Source organism: Oncorhynchus mykiss, chromosome 9 (genome assembly GCF_013265735.2).
Source record: "Oncorhynchus mykiss isolate Arlee chromosome 9, USDA_OmykA_1.1, whole genome shotgun sequence".
In the NCBI taxonomy this organism is placed as follows: domain Eukaryota; kingdom Metazoa; phylum Chordata; class Actinopteri; order Salmoniformes; family Salmonidae; genus Oncorhynchus; species Oncorhynchus mykiss.
Genome location: NC_048573.1, coordinates 57885509 through 57907339, shown reverse-complemented (window position 1 = coordinate 57907339; position 21831 = coordinate 57885509). Strand labels below are relative to the sequence as shown.

The 21831-nt window shown below is 43.7% G+C and overlaps 1 protein-coding gene across 8 annotated transcripts in view; it reads right to left on the bottom strand.

Moving 5' to 3' along the window:
- LOC110532462 (calmodulin-binding transcription activator 1) overlaps positions 1-21831 on the bottom strand; it is a 616618-nt gene that overhangs the window by 51623 nt on the left and 543164 nt on the right. For all 8 annotated transcript variants that reach the window (XR_005053299.1, XR_005053300.1, XM_036988465.1 and 5 more), the window contains one exon: positions 13913-14066. Coding sequence is in view for 6 of the 8 variants with exons in the window: in XM_036988465.1 (XP_036844360.1) it covers positions 13913-14066 (154 nt within the window). In the remaining 2 variants the exon portion in view is untranslated. The remainder of the gene's footprint in view (positions 1-13912; positions 14067-21831) is intronic.

Here is a 21831-nt window from a genome sequence, read left to right as displayed (position 1 = left end):
AAATTGTAGTGGGTCTAGAATGTCGGGTAAGGTGGAGCTGATATGATTCTTAACCAGTCTCTCAAAGCACTTCATGACGACAGAAGTGAGTGCTACGGGGCAATAGTGATTTAGAATAGTTACCTTCACTTTCTTGGGTACAGGAACAATAGTGGACATATTGAAGTGGGGACAACAGACTGGGAGAGATCGAATACATCCGTAAACAATCCCCGCCAGCTGGTCTGCACATGCTCTGAGCTAGGGATGCCGGCTGGGCAGGCAGGTTTGCGATGGTTAACATGCTTAAATGACTTACTCATGTCAGTCACGCAGTGGGCCACGTCGGTGGCACTATGTTTTCCTCGAAGCGGGTGAAGAAGGTGTTTAGCATGTCTGGGAGCAAGACGTCAGCATCCGTGGTATTGATGTTAAAAATAGGGACCACAATTGTCCCCAACTATTGATCCCGGTCACCTTTATCATTTGGTGAATAGAAAGAGTTACAAAACTCTTTCCAATCTGTTACAAAACACCAAAAAGTGTAATAACATTCAGAGATTGTTAAGCCAAGCCTTTGATACTGGGTAAGAATACAAGGTAGGGAGAGATGTATGTTCTTTTTGTCGAGATTGACATAGTCTATTTATTGTGGTGTTGAAAACACAAGCCATGGTATTAAAGTGCCCGAAGTCGGTATGCTTTGTTTATTGGTTGTGTGGTGCATTGGCACAGAAACCTGTTGGTGGACAATTCGTTGCATATATTTTATATAATTATAAATATGGCATCAAAATGTTGAAAATCTGATTTCCCTCTAGCTGATCATTGTCTGCAGATGGCTCTGATCGTAGTTGAATGAAACAGGCAGGGAGAGTGAGCTCGTCTGTGGTGTTTGGCGAAGCCTCAACCTTCTGGCCTGTAGCCCTGCGTGGCATCAACTGTGCCACAAAAGCATGCTGAAGCGGCAAAGTTGATATCCACATTTATAAACACAGGGCCGCTACAGTATTTGTGGTTAAAAACATTATTTTGAATTCATTCTATGAGGGGGGATCAGTACAAGGGGAGGGTCATGTGAACATATTTGTAATGTTGGGGGGAGGGGAGGGTCACATTTTTTTAATGACACCTGGCTACATGATCTCAGATTAGGAATGGCAAAGACAATAAACATAACTATAATATTATTACCTTTTATTTAATCAGGGGAGCCCGATAGAGACCAGGGTCTCATTTTCAATGGTGTCCTGAGACCATAAAGTAAACCAACACTACATTACATTAGAACATCACTAACATCACAGCCATCATAAACAAGTTATTAAATCAATCACTAAAAACAATTGCACACCTCGGTGCACTCACTTATCATCAGAATTTTAAAATGCCCTAGTGGCACCAGGGAATCCAAATGTAATGCATTTTGGAAGTGAAAACTAAAAGCAGATTTACCTAATTCCGTGCAGACCCAAGGAATCTGAAGAGTTAACCAACCATGTGAGTGGGTTTGGTATCTCATTCTTTTATAGGTTAGCAACAAAGTTAGGTAAGTTGGAAGCTTGTGTAGTAGAGCTTTGTAAACAAAAAGGGAGTAATGAATTGATCTACAGGACTTTAATGAGGATCTGCCAACCTTTTGATATACAGTAATGCACACAGATTTTTTTTAAATGACGTATGTATCTGTTGTTTTACTCTTTCCCTGTGAATTAGATACATATTCAAATGACCTGTCTGACCTCATAACTGTTTGTTATCTCAGTAACACATCTGTTATGATGATGCAGGCATTAGTAATATGGTGATCAGAGACTGTCATGCAAGGTGTTCTGAAACGGGTCCCCCTTCGTGACAAAGCCAGAGCAGAGCTATAGTAGAGAGCTGACTCAGAGCTTTGACAGACCTCAGAGTGACAGCTCAACACTGCCGCTTAAATCCACTATGTACCCCCACTGCCGCTAGTCCAAACAATCCTGCCTCACTATGGCTCTGCATGATGCCCCAAGCCAGTCTGCCAGGGTTTGTCATAGCTCAGTAAATGCTCTCCTGCCTGGTTTGGTCTCACCCTCGGGGGTCTGAGCTGTTTGTGTGTGTATATGGGTGAGTGTGTGTTTGTTTGTGTATATGTGTGAGTGTGTGTTTGTGTGTTTATATGTGTGAGTGTGTGTTTGTGTGTGTATATGTGTGAGTGTGTGTTTGTGTGTGTATATGTGTGAGTGTGTGTTTGTGTGTGTATATGTGTGAGTGTGTGTTTGTGTGTGTGTATGTGTGAGTGTGTGTTTGTGTGTGTGTGACATATCCGCCTGTCTTCCCTCCTTACTCAGGGTTGTGTTTAAACCTCCCCTGTTCTCTAACAGCCACAAGGTTCTGTTCCGTCCGGCGGCATCACTACCACCACCACAACCAGCTAATTCCTGTGTCATCATCCGGAACGACCGTGCATGTAAGGGATGCGGCCTGATGAGCAGCGTCTGTCTTCAGGATACACAGATCAAATCACATTCTCTTTGCACCACTGGGCACTGACTGGGATATGGTGCCATGCACCCACTTCCCTGCCCTGCCATGCCCTGGTCTAGTTTGGCCTAACCCTGGATGGAAGATTTGGAGGGATAGATAGAGGGAAGGAGAGAAAGGGGGAGGGATATAGGGATGCTGGTGGTGTGTTTGTCTATCAGCTGACTCCATGGCTGGGGCTAGGGTTGGAGCATCACTGGGCCGGGGCTCCTGCTTGTTTACTGCATCAGAAGAGGGGTGTGAGTCAAGCTGCCTGACTCGTCTGGTGCTTTCTCATTGGCCTACCTGCCCTTTCATAGCAGAGAACCCACGCTGTGACCCCCAGCCCAACCCTCAACCCTCATCTTTGACTCTCTCCTCTCTAGGGCTGGGGAAGGACCAGTTCAGACAAGGCCATGTTGACTGTTTGTGTGTGTGTGTGTGTGTGTGTGTGTGTGTGTGTGTGTGTGTGTGTGTGTGTGCCTGTGTGTGGTTATGTCTCTGCTATTGTATGTTTTTTTGTCGGCAGAACAACACAAACAGCTAGACTAGGATCCAGTGAACCATATCATCTCAATTGCTACTTGGTTTTCTGTGTCATTAGACATGTCAAAGACTTTGTGCAGTGGGACATCATGTGTAGAGAATAACTCACGTCTAGAGCAGGGTTCCTCATCTGGTGGGCCGCGGGTCATTTTATTTGGCCCCTTTACGCTCTGAATGGCAAACATACACAATCCATGTCTCAATTGGCTCAAGGCTTAAAAATCCTTCTTTAACCTGTCTCCTCCCCTTCATCTACACTGATTCAAGTGACATCAATAAGGGATTATAGCTTTCACCTGGTCAGTCTATGTCATGGTGTTCATAATGTTTTGTACACTCAGTATATATATGATCGTATAATGTAATGAAATTATTAGGTTTTAGTCAAATATTGAATCTGTTTGGGATTCTTGCGGTCAATTTGTAGTCTTCAAATTTAAAGCCTTAAGCGAACATGCATATCAATGGCAGCATGATACATTGCTTAACATCAAAACATACTTCAAAGTTTCCCAGAGCTTACTAATTTGCACAGTACTTAGTTAAACCGAAGGTTTGTAGCTACGATAGAGGGTAGGGAATGGGACTCTGTCCAGCCTCTTCCTCTGTGTGCCTCTTCCTCTGTCTACATGTTAAACTTCAGAGAAGTAAAAGTGATTCCTTTTCCCTCCGAGATCCTTAGTGCTAGACTACATACTCTCCCCCCCGTATACAGCAATAAACACCTGCGTATATCCGCTGATGAACCATAGCTTTTTGTGTAAGACATGAGTCACTCTGGGGAGAATGTACCGTTTGAAAAGGCCTGCTGTATTATTCACAGCTGAATAATACATAGATAATATAATATAATGCTGCTGTGCACTTCGCCTCCACCCCTCTATTTCCCTATGATCAGGGAGATAGGCTTTTCTATCAACACACCACTAGGTGACACTGTTGCTCTACCTTACAGCTGATGTTTATATCCTGGTTGTTTTATGAGGGAGGAAGAGAGAGATTCTGGAATATTCAAGGCCTGAGGTCATTTGCCTTTGGCCTAAAGAGCAGGAACCTGGACTTCACCAAAGAAATCAGAAATACAGACATTGTCATGCTAAGAAACACGCTATAGAGGAGATGAACCCACTGGTTGCCCTCTAGGTTACAGAGAGCTGGTAGTCCCATCCACCAAACTACCAGGTGTGAAACAGGGAAGGGACTCAGGGGGTATGCTAATTTGGTATAGAGCAGACCTAATTCACTCTATTTAATTAAATAAAACAGGAACATTTTACATTTGGCTAGAAATTCAAAAGAAAATGATCTCAACAGAGAAAAATGTCCTCCTGTGTGCAACCTATATCCCCCCACTATAATCCCCATACTTTAATGAAGACAGCTTCTCCATCCTGGAGGGGGAAATTAATAATTTCCAGGCCCAGGGACATGTACTAGTCTGTGGCTACCTACAGTGCCTTGCGAAAGTATTCGGCCCCCTTGAACTTTGCGACCTTTTGCCACATTTCAGGCTTCAAACATAAAGATATAAAACTGTATTTTTTTGTGAAGAATCAACAACAAGTGGGACACAATCATGAAGTGGAACGACATTTATTGGATATTTCAAACTTTTTTAACAAATCAAAAACTGAAAAATTGGGCGTGCAAAATTATTCAGCCCCTTTACTTTCAGTGCAGCAAACTCTCTCCAGAAGTTCAGTGAGGATCTCTGAATGATCCAATGTTGACCTAAATGACCAATGATGATAAATACAATCCACCTGTGTGTAATCAAGTCTCCGTATAAATGCACCTGCACTGTGATAGTCTCAGAGGTCCGTTAAAAGCGCAGAGAGCATCATGAAGAACAAGGAACACACCAGGCAGGTCCGAGATACTGTTGTGAAGAAGTTTAAAGCCGGATTTGGATACAAACAGATTTCCCAAGCTTTAAACATCCCAAGGAGCACTGTGCAAGCGATAATATTGAAATGGAAGTAGTATCAGACCACTGCAAATCTACCAAGACCTGGCCGTCCCTCTAAACTTCCAGCTCATACAAGGAGAAGACTGATCAGAGATGCAGCCAAGAGGCCCATGATCACTCTGGATGAACTGCAGAGATCTACAGCTGAGGTGGGAGACTCTGTCCATAGGACAACAATCAGTCGTATATTGCACAAATCTGGCCTTTATGGAAGAGTGGCAAGAAGAAAGCCATTTCTTAAAGATATCCATAAAAAGTGTCGTTTAAAGTTTGCCACAAGCCACCTGGGAGACACACCAATCATGCGGAAGAAGGTGCTCTGGTCAGATGAAACCAAAATTGAACTTTTTGGCAACAATGCAAAACGTTATGTTTGGCGTAAAAGCAACACAGCTGAACACACCATCCCCACTGTCAAACATGGTGGTGGCAGCATCATGGTTTGGGCCTGCTTTTCTTCAGCAGGGACAGGGAAGATGGTTAAAATTGATGGGAAGATGGATGGAGCCAAATACAGGACCATTCTGGAAGAAAACCTGATGGAGTCTGCAAAAGACCTGAGACTGGGACGGAGATTTGTCTTCCAACAAGACAATGATCAAAAAAACATAAAGCAAAATCTACAATGGAATGGTTCAAAAATAAACATATCCAGGTGTTAGAATGGCCAAGTCAAAGTCCAGACCTGAATCCAATCGAGAATCTGTGGAAAGAACTGAAAACTGCTGTTCACAAATGCTCTCCATCCAACCTCACTGAGCTCGAGCTGTTTTGCAAGGAGGAATGGGAAAAAATGTCAGTCTCTCGATGTGCAAAACTGATAGAGACATACCCCAAGCGACTTACAGCTGTAATCGCAGCAAAAGGTGGCGCTACAAAGTATTAACTTAAGGGGCTGAATAATTTTGCACGCCCAATTTTTCAGTTTTTGATTTGTTAAAAAAGTTTGAAATATCCAATAAATGTCGTTCCACTTCATGATTGTGTACCACTTGTTGTTGATTCTTCACAAAAAAATACAGTTTTATATCTTTATGTTTGAAGCCTGAAATGTGGCAAAAGGTCGCAAAGTTCAAGGGGGCCGAATACTTTCGCAAGGCACTGTAAATGCCAGAACTGGACAAGAACCTGACACCCTCAGCACACAGGGAGACAAACACCCACCTGGAGGTGACAGCATTCCCTCCCCCATATGCCCCCCTAGACACAACTATGACAACATAACCAACAAAAACGGGTCAGCAGCTCTGTTGCACGCTGGGTATGTACACAGTCAATGGTAGGCTTCGAGGTGACTAGTATGGTAGGTACACCTATAGCTCATCTCTTGGCAGTAGTACTGTACACTACTTTATCACTGACCTCAAACCAGAGTCTCTCAGATCATTTACAGATTACAGCAAAATCACAGTCTACATGAACAGAGGAATACTCAATCACGAGGCATCAAAGCCAATGTAACTTAATAATATTAAGAAATGCTATAGATGGAATGAAAGTAGTGTGAAATCCTAACAAAAAACTATTTGGCAACAACAAATTCAATCCCTTTCAGACAACTTCCGTGACACATTTTTCACTGTAATAGTGAAGGTGCAAACTTGGCAGTAGAAAACCTAAACAGTATATTTGACCTCTCGGCTTCCCTATCAAATCAAACCATTTCAAACAGCAAACCGAAGAAAATGAACAACAATGACGAATGGTTTTACGAAGAATGCAGAAACCTAAGAAAGAAATTGAGAAACCTATCCATCCAAACACATAGAGACGCAGAAAACCTGAGCCTACGCCTTCAATATGGTGAATCACTAAAACAATACAGAAATACACTACGGAAAAAGAAGGAACAGCATGTCAGAAATCAGCTAAATGTAATTAAAGAATCATAGCCTCTAACCACTACTGGGAAAATTGGAAAACACTAAATCAACAACAACACGAAGAGTTATCTATCCAAAACAGAGATGTGTGGATAAACCACTTCTCCAATCTTTTAGGCCCTATAACAAAGAACAAACAGCAAAAACATATACATGATCAAATACAAATCTTAGTATCAACTATTAAAGACTACCAGAACTCACTGGATTGAACTACAGGACAAAATATAAACCCTCCTTTGGTGTTGAAGGTTTCCTCGATTCAATGATGAAATATACAGACAACAAGTTCCAATTGGCTATACTTAAACTCTTTAACATCATCCTTAGCTCTGGCATCTTCCCCAATATTTGGAACCAAGGACTGATCGCCCCAATCCACAAAAGTGGAGACACATTTGACTCCAATAACTACCGTGGGATATGCGTCAACAGCAACCTTGGGAAAATCCTCTGCATTATCATTAACAGCAGACTCATACATTTCCAGAGTGAAAACAATGTAATGAACAAATGTCAAGTTGTTTTTTTTACCAAATTACCATACGACAGACCACATATTCCCCCTGCACACCCTAATTGACATAAAAATCTAGCCATAACAAAGGCAACGTCTTCTCATGCTTTGTTGATTTCAAAAAAGCTTTTGACTCAATTTGGTATGGTCTGCTATACCAATTGATGGATAGTGGTGTTGAGGGAAAAACATACGACATTATAAAATCCATGTACACAAGTAAAAATTGGCAAAAAAACAAATTTCTTTCCACAGGGCTGTGGAGAGAGACTGGGATGCAGCTTAAGCCCCACCCTCTTAAACATATATTTCAACGAATTGGCGAGGGCACTAGAACAGTCTATAGCACCTGGCCTCGCCCTACTAGAATCTGGAGTCAAATGTCTACTGTTTGCTGATGATTTGGTGCTTCTGTCCCCAACCAAGGATGGCCTACAGCAGCACTTAGATCTTCTGCACAGATTCTGTCAGACCTGGGCCCTGACAGTAAATCTCAGTAAGACCAAAATAACGGTGTTCCAAAAAATATCTATTTGCCAGGACCACAAATACAAATTCCATCTAGACACCGTTGCCCTAGAGCACACAAAAAACGATACATACCTCGGTCTGAACAGCAGAGCCATAGGTAACACAAAGCTGAGAACGATCTGAGAGACAAGGCAAGAAGGGCCTTCTATGCCATCAAAAGAAACATAAAATTCGACATACCAATTAGGATCTGGATAAAAATACTTGAATCAGTTATAGATCACATTGCCCTTTATGGTTGTGGTGTCTGGGGTCCGCTCACCAACCAATAATTCACAAAATGGGACAAACGGCAAATTGAGACTCTGCATGCAGAATTCAGCAAAAATATCCTCTGTGTACAACGTAAAACACCAAATAATGCATGCAGAGCAGAATTAGGCCGATACCCGCTAATTATAAAAATCCAGTAAAGAGCCGTTAAAATCTACAACCACCTAAAAGGAAGCGATTCCCAAACCTTCCATAACAAAGCCATCACCTACAGAGAAATTAAGCTGGAGAAGAGTCCCCTAAGCAAGCTGGTCATGGGGTTCACAAACACAAACAGACCCCACAGAGCCCCAGGACAGCAACACAATTAGACCCAACCAAATCATGAGAAGACAAAAAGATAATTACTTGACACATTGGAAAGAATTAACAAAAAAACTGAGCAAACTAGAATGCTATTTGGCCCCAAACAGAGAGTACACAGTGGCAGAATACCTGACCACTGTGACTGACCCAAACTTAAGGAAAGCTTTGGCTATGTGCAGACTCAGTGAGTATAACCTTGCTATTGAGAAAGGCTGCCATAGGCAGACCTGGCTCACAAGAGAAGACCGGCTTTGTGCACACTGCCCACAAAATGAGGTGGAAACTGAGTGGCCCTTCCTAACCTCCTGCCAAATATATGACCATATTAGAGACACATATTTCCCTCAGATTACACAGACCCACAAAGTATTCGAAAACATTTCCATTTTTGATAAACTCCCATATCCGTTGTGTGAAATACCACAGTGTGTCATCACAGCAGCAGAATTTGTGACCTGTTGTCACAAGAAAAGGGCAATTGTAAATACAATGGCTGAGGCTGCTTTGTTGCTCTGTGGATGTGTCCCAATTGGCCATTGGACCTGGTCAAAAGTAGTGCACTATATAGGGAAAAGGGTGCAATTTGGAACGCAGCTGCATGTGGCCTCATGTAGCCTCATGTAGCCCATCAGCTAGAAGGCATCTCACCCTTCTCGGCCCTCATTGTCCCAACAACTCCCCAAAGTTAATGACTTCACGCATTACTGCAAATGGCTGGGATTGAAATGATGCCCCACACCTGATGAATACAGTAGTTCACAGCAATGCTGTTAACTGTCATTTCCTGTACTGATATATCCTGTCATGTACTGTCCTGTACTGATATATCCTGTCATGTTCTGTCCTGTACTGATATATCCTGTCATGTACTGTCCTGTACTGATATATCCTGTCATGTACTGTCCTGTACTGATATATCCTGTCATGTACTGTCCTGTGGTGGATGGGATGCTCAAGTGACTCCTAAACTGATTGCCAGAGGAGCAATGAAGGAGAAAACGATAGTGGAGCGTATGCTCTGGTGATCATGGCCAGCGTGTGTGTGTGTGTGTTAGGGCCTTGCCTGGCTAGCTGGTCTGTATTCACATAGCATCTGTCCCTCACTGTGCATCTGAAAGCTGCTGACACACTACTCTCTATCTGGTCCCATCACCAATAATCAGCCATGTGAACATCACTCACCATCACCGCCCTGCCCCTGCCAACATACACGCACGTATACACCCGCACACATACACCCGCACACACACATACATACAGCCTGGAGTCTGGCTATTAACAACTCTCTCAAAGATTTTCAAAAGCCCCTAAAAGATTATTATCATCATACAAACCCTGACATTTTTCCCAAACACTCTCATACACTGTCTCAAACACTGTCTTAAATATTTAGTCTTGCCCATTAACCCTCTGAATGGGACACATACACAATCCATGTCTTATTGTCTCAAGGCTTAAAAATCCTTCTTTAACTCATCTCCTCCCCTTCATCTACACTGATTGAAGTCTATTTAACAAATGACATCAATAAGGGATCATAGCTTCCACCTGGATTCACCTGGTCAGTCTATGTCATGGAAAGAGAATATGTTCCTAATGTTTTGTACACTCAGTGTATATACAGTTGAAATTGGAAGTTTAAATACACTTAGGTTGGAGTCATTAAAACTAGTTTTTCAACCACTTCACAAATGTCTTGTTAACCATCTATAGTTTTGGCAAGTCGTTTAGGACATCTACTTTGTGCATGACACAAGTAATTTTCCAACAATTGTTTACAGACAGATTATTTCACTTAAAATTCACTGTATCACAATTCCAGTGGGTCAGAAGCTTACATACACTAAGTTGACTGTGCCTTTAAACAGCTTGGAAAATTCCAGAAAATGATGTCATGGTTTTAGAGGCCTCTGATAGACTAATTGACATAAGTTTAGTCAATTGGAGGTGTACCTGTGGATGTATTTCAAGGCCTACCTTCAAACTCAGTGCCACTTTGCTTGACATCATGGGAAAACCAAAATAAATCAGCCAAGACCTCAGAATTTTTTTTAGACCTCCACAAGGCTGGTTCATCCTTGGGAGCAATTTCCAAACACCTGAAGATACCACATTCATCTGTACAAACAATAGTACGCAAGTATAAACACCATGGGACCACGCAGCCGTCATACCACTCAGGAAGGAGACACGTTCTGTCTCCTAGATACGTATGAATGTACTTTGGTGCGAAAAGTGCAAATCAATCCCAGAACAACAGCAAAGGACCTTGTGAAGATGCTGGAGGAAACCGGTACAAAAGTATCTATATCCACAGTAAAAACGAGTCCTATATCGACATAACCTGAAAGGCCGCTCAGCAAGGAAGAAGCCACTGTTCCAAAACCGCCATAAAAAAAGCCAGACTACGGTTCGCAACTGCACATGTGGACAAAGATCGTACTTTTTGGAGAAATGTCCTCTGGTCTGATGAAACAAAAAAATAAATGTTTGGCCATAATGACCATTGTTATGTTTGGAGGAAAAAGGGGAAGGCTTGCAAGCTGAAGAACCCCATCCCAACCGTGAAGCACGGGGTGGTAGCATCATGTTGTGGGGGTGCATTGCTGCAGGAGGGACTGGTCCACTTCACAAAATAGATGGCATCATGAAGTAGGACAATTATGTGGATATATTGAAGCAACATCTCAAGACATCAGTCAGGAAGGTAAAGCTTGGTCGCAAATGGGTCTTCCAAATGGACAATGACCCAAAGCATACTTCCAAAGTTGTGGCAAATGGCTCAAAGACAACAAAGTCAAGGTATTGGAGTGGCCATCACAAAGCCCGGACCTCAATCCTATAGAAGATTTGTGGGCAGAACTGAAAAAGTGTGTGCGAGCAAGGAGGCCTACAAACCTGACTCAGTTACACCAGTTACTAGGAGGAATGGGCCAAAATTCACCCAACTTATTGTGGGAAGCTTGTGGAAGACTACCCAAAACATTTGACCCAAGTTAAACCATTTAAAGGCAATGCTACCAAATACTAATTGAGTGTATGTAAACTTCTAACCCACTGGGAATGTGATGAAATAAATAAAAGCTGAAATAAATAATTCTCTCTACTATTATTCAGCCATTTCAAATTCTTAAAATAAAGTGGTGATCCTAACTGACCTAAGACAGGGGATTTTTACTAGAATTAAATGTCAGGAATTGTAAAACTGAGTTTAAATATATTTGGCTAAGGTGTATGTAAACTTCCGACTTCAACTGTATCAACGAATTTGCAAGGGCACTAGAACAATCCGCAACACCCAGCCTCACCCTACAAAATTCTGAAGTCAAATGTCTACTGTTTGCTGATGATTTGGTGCTTTTGTCCCCAACTAAGGAGGGCCTACAGCAGCACCTAGATCTTCTGCACAGATTCTGTCAGACCTAGGCCCTGACAGTGAATCTCAGTAAGACATGGTGTTCCACATTTTTTCCAGTTGCCAGGACCACAAAAAGAAATGTCATGCCCTAGAGCAAACCAAAAACTATACCTACCTCAGCCTAAACATCAGCACCACAGGTAACTTCCAAAAAACTGTGAATGATCTGAGAGACAAGGAAGGCAAGAAAGGCCTTCTAATGGCCTTCTACGCCATCAAAGGGAACATGAAATTCATATTTAAAAATGATTGAATCAGTTATAGAACCCATTGCCCTTTATGGTGCTTTATTCTATAACTAGAGGACTCCTGATATCTCCAGAAGTATACTTTTTTTGTCTTCATCTGTTGTGGTCTTTTTCCTAGCTAGGGCCATCTACTTTAAGTGCTGCCTGTCTTCCCAGTAGACTAATTGGTGTGTGAACTGCTGACTGCTCATAACTTGCAGATAGTTGTTGACACATCAACCAGGATCAGGGGGCAGGGCAATTTGTGACTTGTTTTAGTAATCAGTGGCTGTATTGGAGGGGGCGTGGTTTCACCTCTCCTAGGCAATCAGCAATTAGTACAGGGAGGCGTGCTCTCCACCTCTGCTAGGCAATTAGCAATCAGTGTTAGTTCTTCAGTCTCCCTGGTTTCTCAGCGGCAGCTGTAAGCGGTGGTCGTTCAGTTCTGCCGGAATTTTAAGGCCATCGCCGAAACTAAGACGGTTCTGCCGAGTTGTTTGAGGAAGGAAAGAGAGGAAGGCTCACACCACTCTGTCACTTGAGTATCTTACCTAGTTATTTACAGATTATCTCATTTAGCTTTTTTGTATCTTTGTCAACTACTGTGTGTGTGTTCTATACCTGTTAGTTCCTCTCTCTGTAGGCTTTACAGACGCTCCCCACCCCTTGTCTGCAACCCTTCTGATTTAGTGTACCCTGCACACAAAACCCAGGTGGAATTCCGGGCATCTGGCAGCATTTGGAACTGCTGATCTGCGGTCAGAACGCAGAGTTCATCTCAGCCTATGCTGCCCTTCAGTCCCTTGGCTTTTTGGTCCCAACGGAGACATGGATCACCCCTCTAATTATCAAAATCCAGAAAAGAGCCTTTCAAGTCTACAACCACCTAAAAGAAAGAAATTCCCAAACCTTCCCTAACAAAGCCATCACCTACAGAGAGATAAGTCTGCTCAGCAAGCTGTTCATGGGGCTCTGGTCACAAACCGACTCCACATAGCTCCAGGACAGCAACACAATTAGACCCAACCAAAACATGAGAAAACAAAATTATAATTACTTGACACATTGGAAAGAACCGAGCAAACTGGAACGCTATTTGGCCCTAAACAGAGAGTACACAGTGGCAGAATACCTGACCACTGTGACTGACCCAAACTTAAGGAAAGCTTTGACTATGTACAGACTCAGTGAGCATAGCCTTGCTATTGAGAAAGGCCACCATAGGCAGACCTGGCTCTCAAGAGAAGACAGGCTATGTGCTCACTGCCCACAAAATGGAAATTGAGCTGCACTTCCTAACCTCCTGCCAAATGTATGACCATATTAGAGACATATTTCCCTCAGATTACACAAACCCACAAAGAATTCTGAAATAAATCAAATTTTGAACTCATGTCTGTTTGGTGAAATACGACAGTGTGCCATCACAGCAGCAAGATGTGTGCTCTTAGGCTGGGCACCGTGGTGCTGGAGGGCTGGGTGATAGGTGACCTCTGTTTACCAGACAGCTCCAGTCAGGAACACAATAACAACATAGTAACCAGGCCAGGTCTCTAAGAGAGCCTGTGTGGGTACATTAATAAGGCTAGGAGAGGTCTGAGCATTAAAGACCCAGACATGAGTGTCTAGTCTGTTTGTGTGTCTGGGGCTCTTAGGGCTAGACCCTTGAGAAGAGACCCTTGCACCTGTAATGAATAAGGCTTTGAAAAGGCTTGGCGCTCTCAATAAGTGCTGTGCTCTAAATGTGATAGGTCAGATACTCACACATGGGCTTGAGCTGGCCAATCAGCTCCTCCTTGGTCCACTTGGCCCATTCCTTCTTGTCTGTGTTGATGGAGCACAGGATTGGCCCGCATGGTTTCCCACAGTCCTCTATGGCCGGCACATTCAAGTAGTGGACGAGCACGATGTCAGGGTTCTGGAGAGAAGGAGGGGAACCTTAGGTTAGTCAGCAGACTCAGATGATGTGGGTCTGCTAACAGTGAGAGAGAATGGGAATCACACATAGGCCCAGAGAGAGAGAGACCCTGCTGGAAGTGTAACACCTTCCAGCATTACAGCTGTTGTGTTAGCACACAGACATGCTGCTGGAATAGGCTGCTGTTGGAGAGACATGGTAACTCTCACACAAATAATTGAGTGAGAAAAGCTCACAGAGAGTCACAGAGAGAGGGTAAGAGAGACAGAGAAAGAGAAGCAAAACATAAATGTGTCTCTGAAGAAATATGTGGAGGGGATGTTAAAACCTCTTTGGAAGATTGTGTGTCTGCGTGTGAGGTAATGGCCCTGCTATGTGCATGTAATACACTTATAGCATTTTGTGTAGTCCTCCCACATGCCGAGCCAATGCCCTCTATTAACTTGCCTGTGTACCCAGTCAGATCCACCAATTTACCCGCCACAAATGTTACCTACAGTATGTAAATTCCCTAAATTGACAGCTTATGAAAAATTGGTGCCATTTAAAAGACCGGTTGAGCCGGTGTGAATAACATCAATTGTGTTCTGTAATCATGAATAGCTTTGATTACTGTGCAGAGTAAACAGTGGCAGGAGAAACACTCCCACTCCACTCCTTAAGACTCCATTTATTAGTAACACACTAATGCCAATAACAACACACACATGTACCACACTCACTCTCATTAGGTGTACACACACACACACACACACACACACACACACACACACACACACACACACACACACACACACCTGTTAAAGTAACAAAAGAAATGTAATGGCAGCATGTGTTTGAGTGTAGTTTGAAGCTTCTTCAGTGCTAAGTGGATTCTAAATCAACATGCATCTAGGTCTGTGTTCCCTACTGGTCCAAACCATTCATCTGTACCACTCATTCCTCCATTCCCCTCTCCAACCCCCTTATCCTCTCTCTCTACCTTGATCAAGGATGGAGGGAGGGGTGAGAGATTCATCAGGGATAATAAAGATGGAGGGACAAGGAGAGAGATACACCAGGGATAATAAAGATGCAGGGACAAGGAGAGAGATACACCAGGGATAATAAAGATGGAGGCAAGAGGAGAGAGAAACACCAGGGATAATAAAGATGGAGGGACAAGGAGAGAGATACACCAGGGATATTAAAGATGGAGAGACAAGGAGAGAGAAACACCAGGGATAATAAAGATGTAGGGACAAGGAGAGAGAAACAACAGGGATAATAAAGATGGAGGGACAAGGAGAGAGAAACAACAGGGATAATAAAGATGGAGGGACAAGGAGAGAGAAACACCAGGGATAATAAAGATGTAGGGACAAGGAGAGAGAAACACCAGGGATAATAAAGATGGAGGGAGGAGAGAGATACACCAGGGATAATAAAGATGGGGGGAGGAGAGAGATACACCAGGGATAATAAAGATGGAGGGAGGAGAGAGAAACACCAGGGATAATAAAGATGGAGGGAGGAGAGAGAAACACCAGGGATAATAAAGATGGAGGGAGGAGAGAGATACACCAGGGATAATAAAGATGGAGGGAGGAGAGAGATACACCAGGGATAATACAGATGGAGGGAGAGGAGAGAAACCAAAGGGATAATAAAGATGGAGGGAGGAGAGAGTTACACCAGGGATAATACAGATGTGGGGGGGAGAGAGATACACCAGGGATAATAAAGATGGAGGGAGGAGAGAGATACACCAGGGATAATAAAGATGGAGTGAGAGGAGTGGAACCCAAGGGATAATAAAGATGGAGGGAGGAGAGAGAAACACCAGGGATAATAAAGATGGAGGGAGGAGAGAGATACACCAGGGATAATAAAGATGGAGGGAGGAGAGAGATACACCAGGGATAATAAAGATGGAGTGAGAGGAGTGGAACCCAAGGGATAATAAAGATGGAGGGAGGAGAGAGAAACACCAGGGATAATAAAGATGGAGGGAGGAGAGAGATACACCAGGGATAATAAAGATGGAGGGAGGAGAGAGATACACCAGGGATAATAAAGATGGAGGGAGGGGAGAGAAACACCAGGGATAATAAAGATGGAGGGAGGTGGGAAAAACAACAGGGATAATAAAGATGGAGGGAGGTGAGAGAAACACCAGGGATAATAAAGATGGAGGGACAAGGAGAGAGATACACCAGGGATAATAAAGATGGAGGGAGGAGAGAGATACACCAGGGATAATAAAGATGGTGGTGGGGGGGGGGGGGGGACACCAGGGATAATAAAGATGGAGGGAGGAGAGAGATACACCAGGGATAATAAAGATGGAGAGAAACACCAGGGATAATAAAGATGGAGGGAGGGGAGAGAAACACCGGGGATAATTAAGATGGAGGGAGGGGAGAGAAACACCAGGGATAATAAAGATGTGGGGGGGAGAGAGATACACCAGGTATAATAAAGATGGAGGGAGGAGAGAGATACACCAGGGATAATAAATATGGAGGGAGGGGAGAGATACACCAGGGATAATAAAGATGGAGGGAGGAAAGAGATACACCAGGGATAATAAAGATGGAGTGAGAGGAGTGGAACCCAAGGGATAATAAAGATGGAGGGAGGAGAGAGAAACACCAGGGATAATAAAGATGGAGGGAGGAGAGAGATACACCAGGGATAATAAAGATGGAGGGAGGAGAGAGATACACCAGGGATAATAAAGATGGAGGGAGAGGAGAGAGATACACCAGGGATAATAAAGATGGAGGGAGGAGAGAGATACACCAGGGATAATAAAGATGGAGGGAGGAGAGAGATACACCAGGGATAATAAAGATGGAGGGAGGGGAGAGAAACACCAGGGATAATAAAGATGGAGGGAGGTGAGAAAAACACCAGGGATAATAAAGATGGAGGGAGGAGAGAGATACACCAGGGATAATAAAGATGGAGGGACAAGGAGAGAGATACACCAGGGATAATAAAGATGGAGGGAGGGGAGAGAAACACCAGGGATAATAAAGATGGAGGGAGGGGAGAGAAACACCAGGGATAATAAAGATGGAGGGAGGAGAGAGATACACCAGGGATAATACAGATGGAGGGAGGAGAGAGATACACCAGGGATAATAAAGATGGAGGGAGGAGAGAGAAACACCAGGGATAATAAAGATGGAGGAAGTAGAGAGATACACCAGGGATAATAAAGATGGAGGGAGGAGAGAGATACACCAGGGATAATAAAGATGGAGGGACAAGGAGAGAGATACACCAGGGATAATAAAGATGGCGGGAGGGGAGAGAAACACCAGGGATAATAAAGATGGAGGGAGGGGAGAGAAACACCAGGGATAATAAAGATGGAGGGAGAGGAGAGAAACACCAGGGATAACAATGATGGAGGGACAAGGAGAGAGAAACACCGGGGATAATAAAGATGGAGGGAGGGGAGAGAAACACCAGGGATAATACAGGTGGAGGGACAAGGAGAGAGAAACACTGGGGATAATAAAGATGGAGGGAGGGGAGAGAAACACCAGGGATAATAAAGGTGGAGGGAGGAGAGAGAAACACCAGGGATAATAAAGATGGAGGGATGAGAGAGATACACCAGGGATAATAAAGATGGAGGGAGGAGAGAGATACACCAGGGATAATAAAGATGGAGGGAGAGGAGAGAGATACACCAGGGATAATAAAGATGGGGGGAGGAGAGAGATACACCAGGGATAATAAAGATGGAGGGAGGAGAGAGATACACCAGGGACAATAAAGATGGAGGGAGGAGAGAGATACACCAGGGATAATAAAGATGGAGGGAGGAGAGAGATACACCAGGGATAATAAAGATGGAGGGAGGGGAGAGAAACACCAGGGATAATAAAGATGGAGGGACAAGGAGAGAGATACACCAGGGATAATAAAGATGGAGGGAGGAGAGAGATACACCACGGATAATAAAGATGGAGGGACAAGGAGAGAGATACACCAGGGATAATAAAGATGGAGGGAGGAGAGAGATACACCAGGGATAATAAAGATGGAGGGAGGAGAGAGATACACCAGGGATAATAAAGATGGAGGGAGGAGAGAGATACACCAGGGATAATAAAGATGGAGGGAGGAGAGAGATACACCAGGGATAATAAAGATGGAGGGAGGAGAGAGATACACCAGGGATAATAAAGATGGAGGGAGGAGAGAGATACACCAGGGATAATAAAGATGGAGGGAGGGGAGAGAAACACCAGGGATAATAAAGATGGAGGGAGGTGAGAAAAACACCAGGGATAATAAAGATGGAGGGAGGAGAGAGATACACCAGGGATAATAAAGATGGAGGGACAAGGAGAGAGATACACCAGGGATAATAAAGATGGAGGGAGGGGAGAGAAACACCAGGGATAATAAAGATGGAGGGAGGGGAGAGAAACACCAGGGATAATAAAGATGGAGGGAGGAGAGAGATACACCAGGGATAATACAGATGGAGGGAGGAGAGAGATACACCAGGGATAATAAAGATGGAGGGAGGAGAGAGAAACACCAGGGATAATAAAGATGGAGGAAGTAGAGAGATACACCAGGGATAATAAAGATGGAGGGAGGAGAGAGATACACCAGGGATAATAAAGATGGAGGGACAAGGAGAGAGATACACCAGGGATAATAAAGATGGCGGGAGTGGAGAGAAACACCAGGGATAATAAAGATGGAGGGAGGGGAGAGAAACACCAGGGATAATAAAGATGGAGGGAGAGGAGAGAAACACCAGGGATAACAATGATGGAGGGACAAGGAGAGAGAAACACCGGGGATAATAAAGATGGAGGGAGGGGAGAGAAACACCAGGGATAATACAGGTGGAGGGACAAGGAGAGAGAAACACTGGGGATAATAAAGATGGAGGGAGGGGAGAGAAACACCAGGGATAATAAAGGTGGAGGGAGGAGAGAGAAACACCAGGGATAATAAAGATGGAGGGATGAGAGAGATACACCAGGGATAATAAAGATGGAGGGAGGAGAGAGATACACCAGGGATAATAAAGATGGAGGGAGAGGAGAGAGATACACCAGGGATAATAAAGATGGGGGGAGGAGAGAGATACACCAGGGATAATAAAGATGGAGGGAGGAGAGAGATACACCAGGGACAATAAAGATGGAGGGAGGAGAGAGATACACCAGGGATAATAAAGATGGAGGGAGGAGAGAGATACACCAGGGATAATAAAGATGGAGGGAGGGGAGAGAAACACCAGGGATAATAAAGATGGAGGGACAAGGAGAGAGATACACCAGGGATAATAAAGATGGAGGGAGGAGAGAGATACACCAGGGATAATAAAGATGGAGGGACAAGGAGAGAGATACACCAGGGATAATAAAGATGGAGGGAGGAGAGAGATACACCAGGGATAATAAAGATGGAGGGAGGAGAGAGATACACCAGGGATAATAAAGATGGAGGGAGGAGAGAGATACACCAGGGATAATAAAGATGGAGGGAGGAGAGAGATACACCAGGGATAATAAAGATGGAGGGAGGAGAGAGATACACCAGGGACAATAAAGATGGAGGGAGGAGAGAGATACACCAGGGATAATAAAGATGGAGGGAGGAGAGAGATACACCAGGGATAATAAAGATGGAGGGAGGGGAGAGAAACACCAGGGATAATAAAGATGGAGGGACAAGGAGAGAGATACACCAGGGATAATAAAGATGGAGGGAGGAGAGAGATACACCAGGGATAATAAAGATGGAGGGACAAGGAGAGAGATACACCAGGGATAATAAAGATGGAGGGAGGAGAGAGATACACCAGGGATAATAAAGATGGAGGGACAAGGAGAGAGATACACCAGGGATAATAAAGATGGAGGGACAAGGAGAGAGATACACCAGGGATAATAAAGATGGAGGGACAAGGAGAGAGATACACCAGGGATAATAAAGATGGAGGGACAAGGAGAGAGATACACCAGGGATAATAAAGATGGAGGGACAAGGAGAGAGATACACCAGGGATAATAAAGATGGTGAGGGGGGGGGGGGGGGGGGGGGGGTAACACCAGGGATAATAAAGATGGAGGGACAATGAGAGAGAAACACCAGGGGTAATACAGATGGAGGAGAGAGATACACCAGGGATAATAAAGATGGAAGGAGGAGAGAGAAACACCAGGGATAATAAAGATGGAGGGAGGAGAGAGAAACACCAGGGATAAGAAAGATGGAGGGAGAGGAGAGAAACACAAGGGATAATAAATGTACAGCATAATAGTCCATTCTGACCTGCACAGGTTCTCTCAAAATACTGCTAAAAGTGTCTATTATACATAAGCCATGTTCAGTGATTTGTGCATAGGGCCAACCAGTGTTGGAATCATCTTATATTCAAAACAATAAAATTATATTATCTTAAAAAAGCCTAATGGTTGTTATTACAGAGTCATTTTCTTTAGTCAACAAAACTAAGGAGATGATTGTGGACTTCAGGAAACAGCAGAGGGAACACCCCCCTATCCACATCGATGGAACAGTAGTGGAGAGGGTAGTAAGTTTTAAGTTCCTCGGCATACACATCACAGACAAACTGAATTGGTCCACTCACACAGACAGCATCGTGAAGAAGGCGCAGCAGCGCCTCTTCAACCTCAGGAGGCTGAAGAAATTCGGCTTGTCACCAAAAGCACTCACAAACTTCTACAGATGCACAATCGAGAGCATCCCGGCGGGCTGTATCACCGCCTGGTACGGCAACTGCTCCGCCCACAACCGTAAGGCTCTCCAGAGGGTAGTGAGTTCTGCACAACGCATCACCGGGGGCAAACTACCTGCCCTCCAGGACACCTACACCCCCCGATGTTACAGGAAGGCCATAAAGATCATCAAGGACAACAACCACCCGAGCCACTGCCTGTTCACCCCGCTATCATCCAGAAGGCGAGGTCAGTACAGGAGCATCAAAGCTGGGACCGAGAGACTGAAAAACAGCTTCCATCTCAAGGCCATCAGACTATTAAACAGCCACCACTAACATTGAGTGGCTGTTGCCAACACACTGACTCAACTCCATCCACTTTAATAATGGGAATTGATGGGAAATTATGTAAAATATATCACTAGCCACTTTAAACAATGCTACCTAATATAATGTTTACATACCCTACATTATTCATCTCATATGGATACGTATATACTGTACTCTATATCATCTACTGCATCTTTATGTAATACATGTATCACTAGCCACTTTAAACTATGTCACTTTGTCTACATACCCTACATTATTCATCTCATATGGATACGTATATACTGTACTCTATATCATCTACTGCATCTTTATGTAATACATGTATCACTAGCCACTTTAACTATGCCACTTTGTTTACATACTCATCTCATATGTATATACTGTACTCAATACCATCTACTGCATCTTGCCTATGCTGCTCTGTACCATCACTCATCCATATATCTTTATGTACATATTCTTCATCCCCTTACACTGTATAAGACAGTAGTTTTGGAATTGTTAGTTAGATTACTTGTTGGTTATTACTGCATTGTCGGAACTAGAAGCACAAGCATTTCGCTACACTCGCATTAACATCTGCTAACCATGTGTATGTGACAAATCAAATTTGATTTGATTTGATTTGATTTTAGTTGACTTATTCATTTCAGCTCCCAGTGGGGAAAAAGGGCTATTCTTTGATAGGTCTGTATACTCTTTTGTAGTGGTACTGGTATCTGG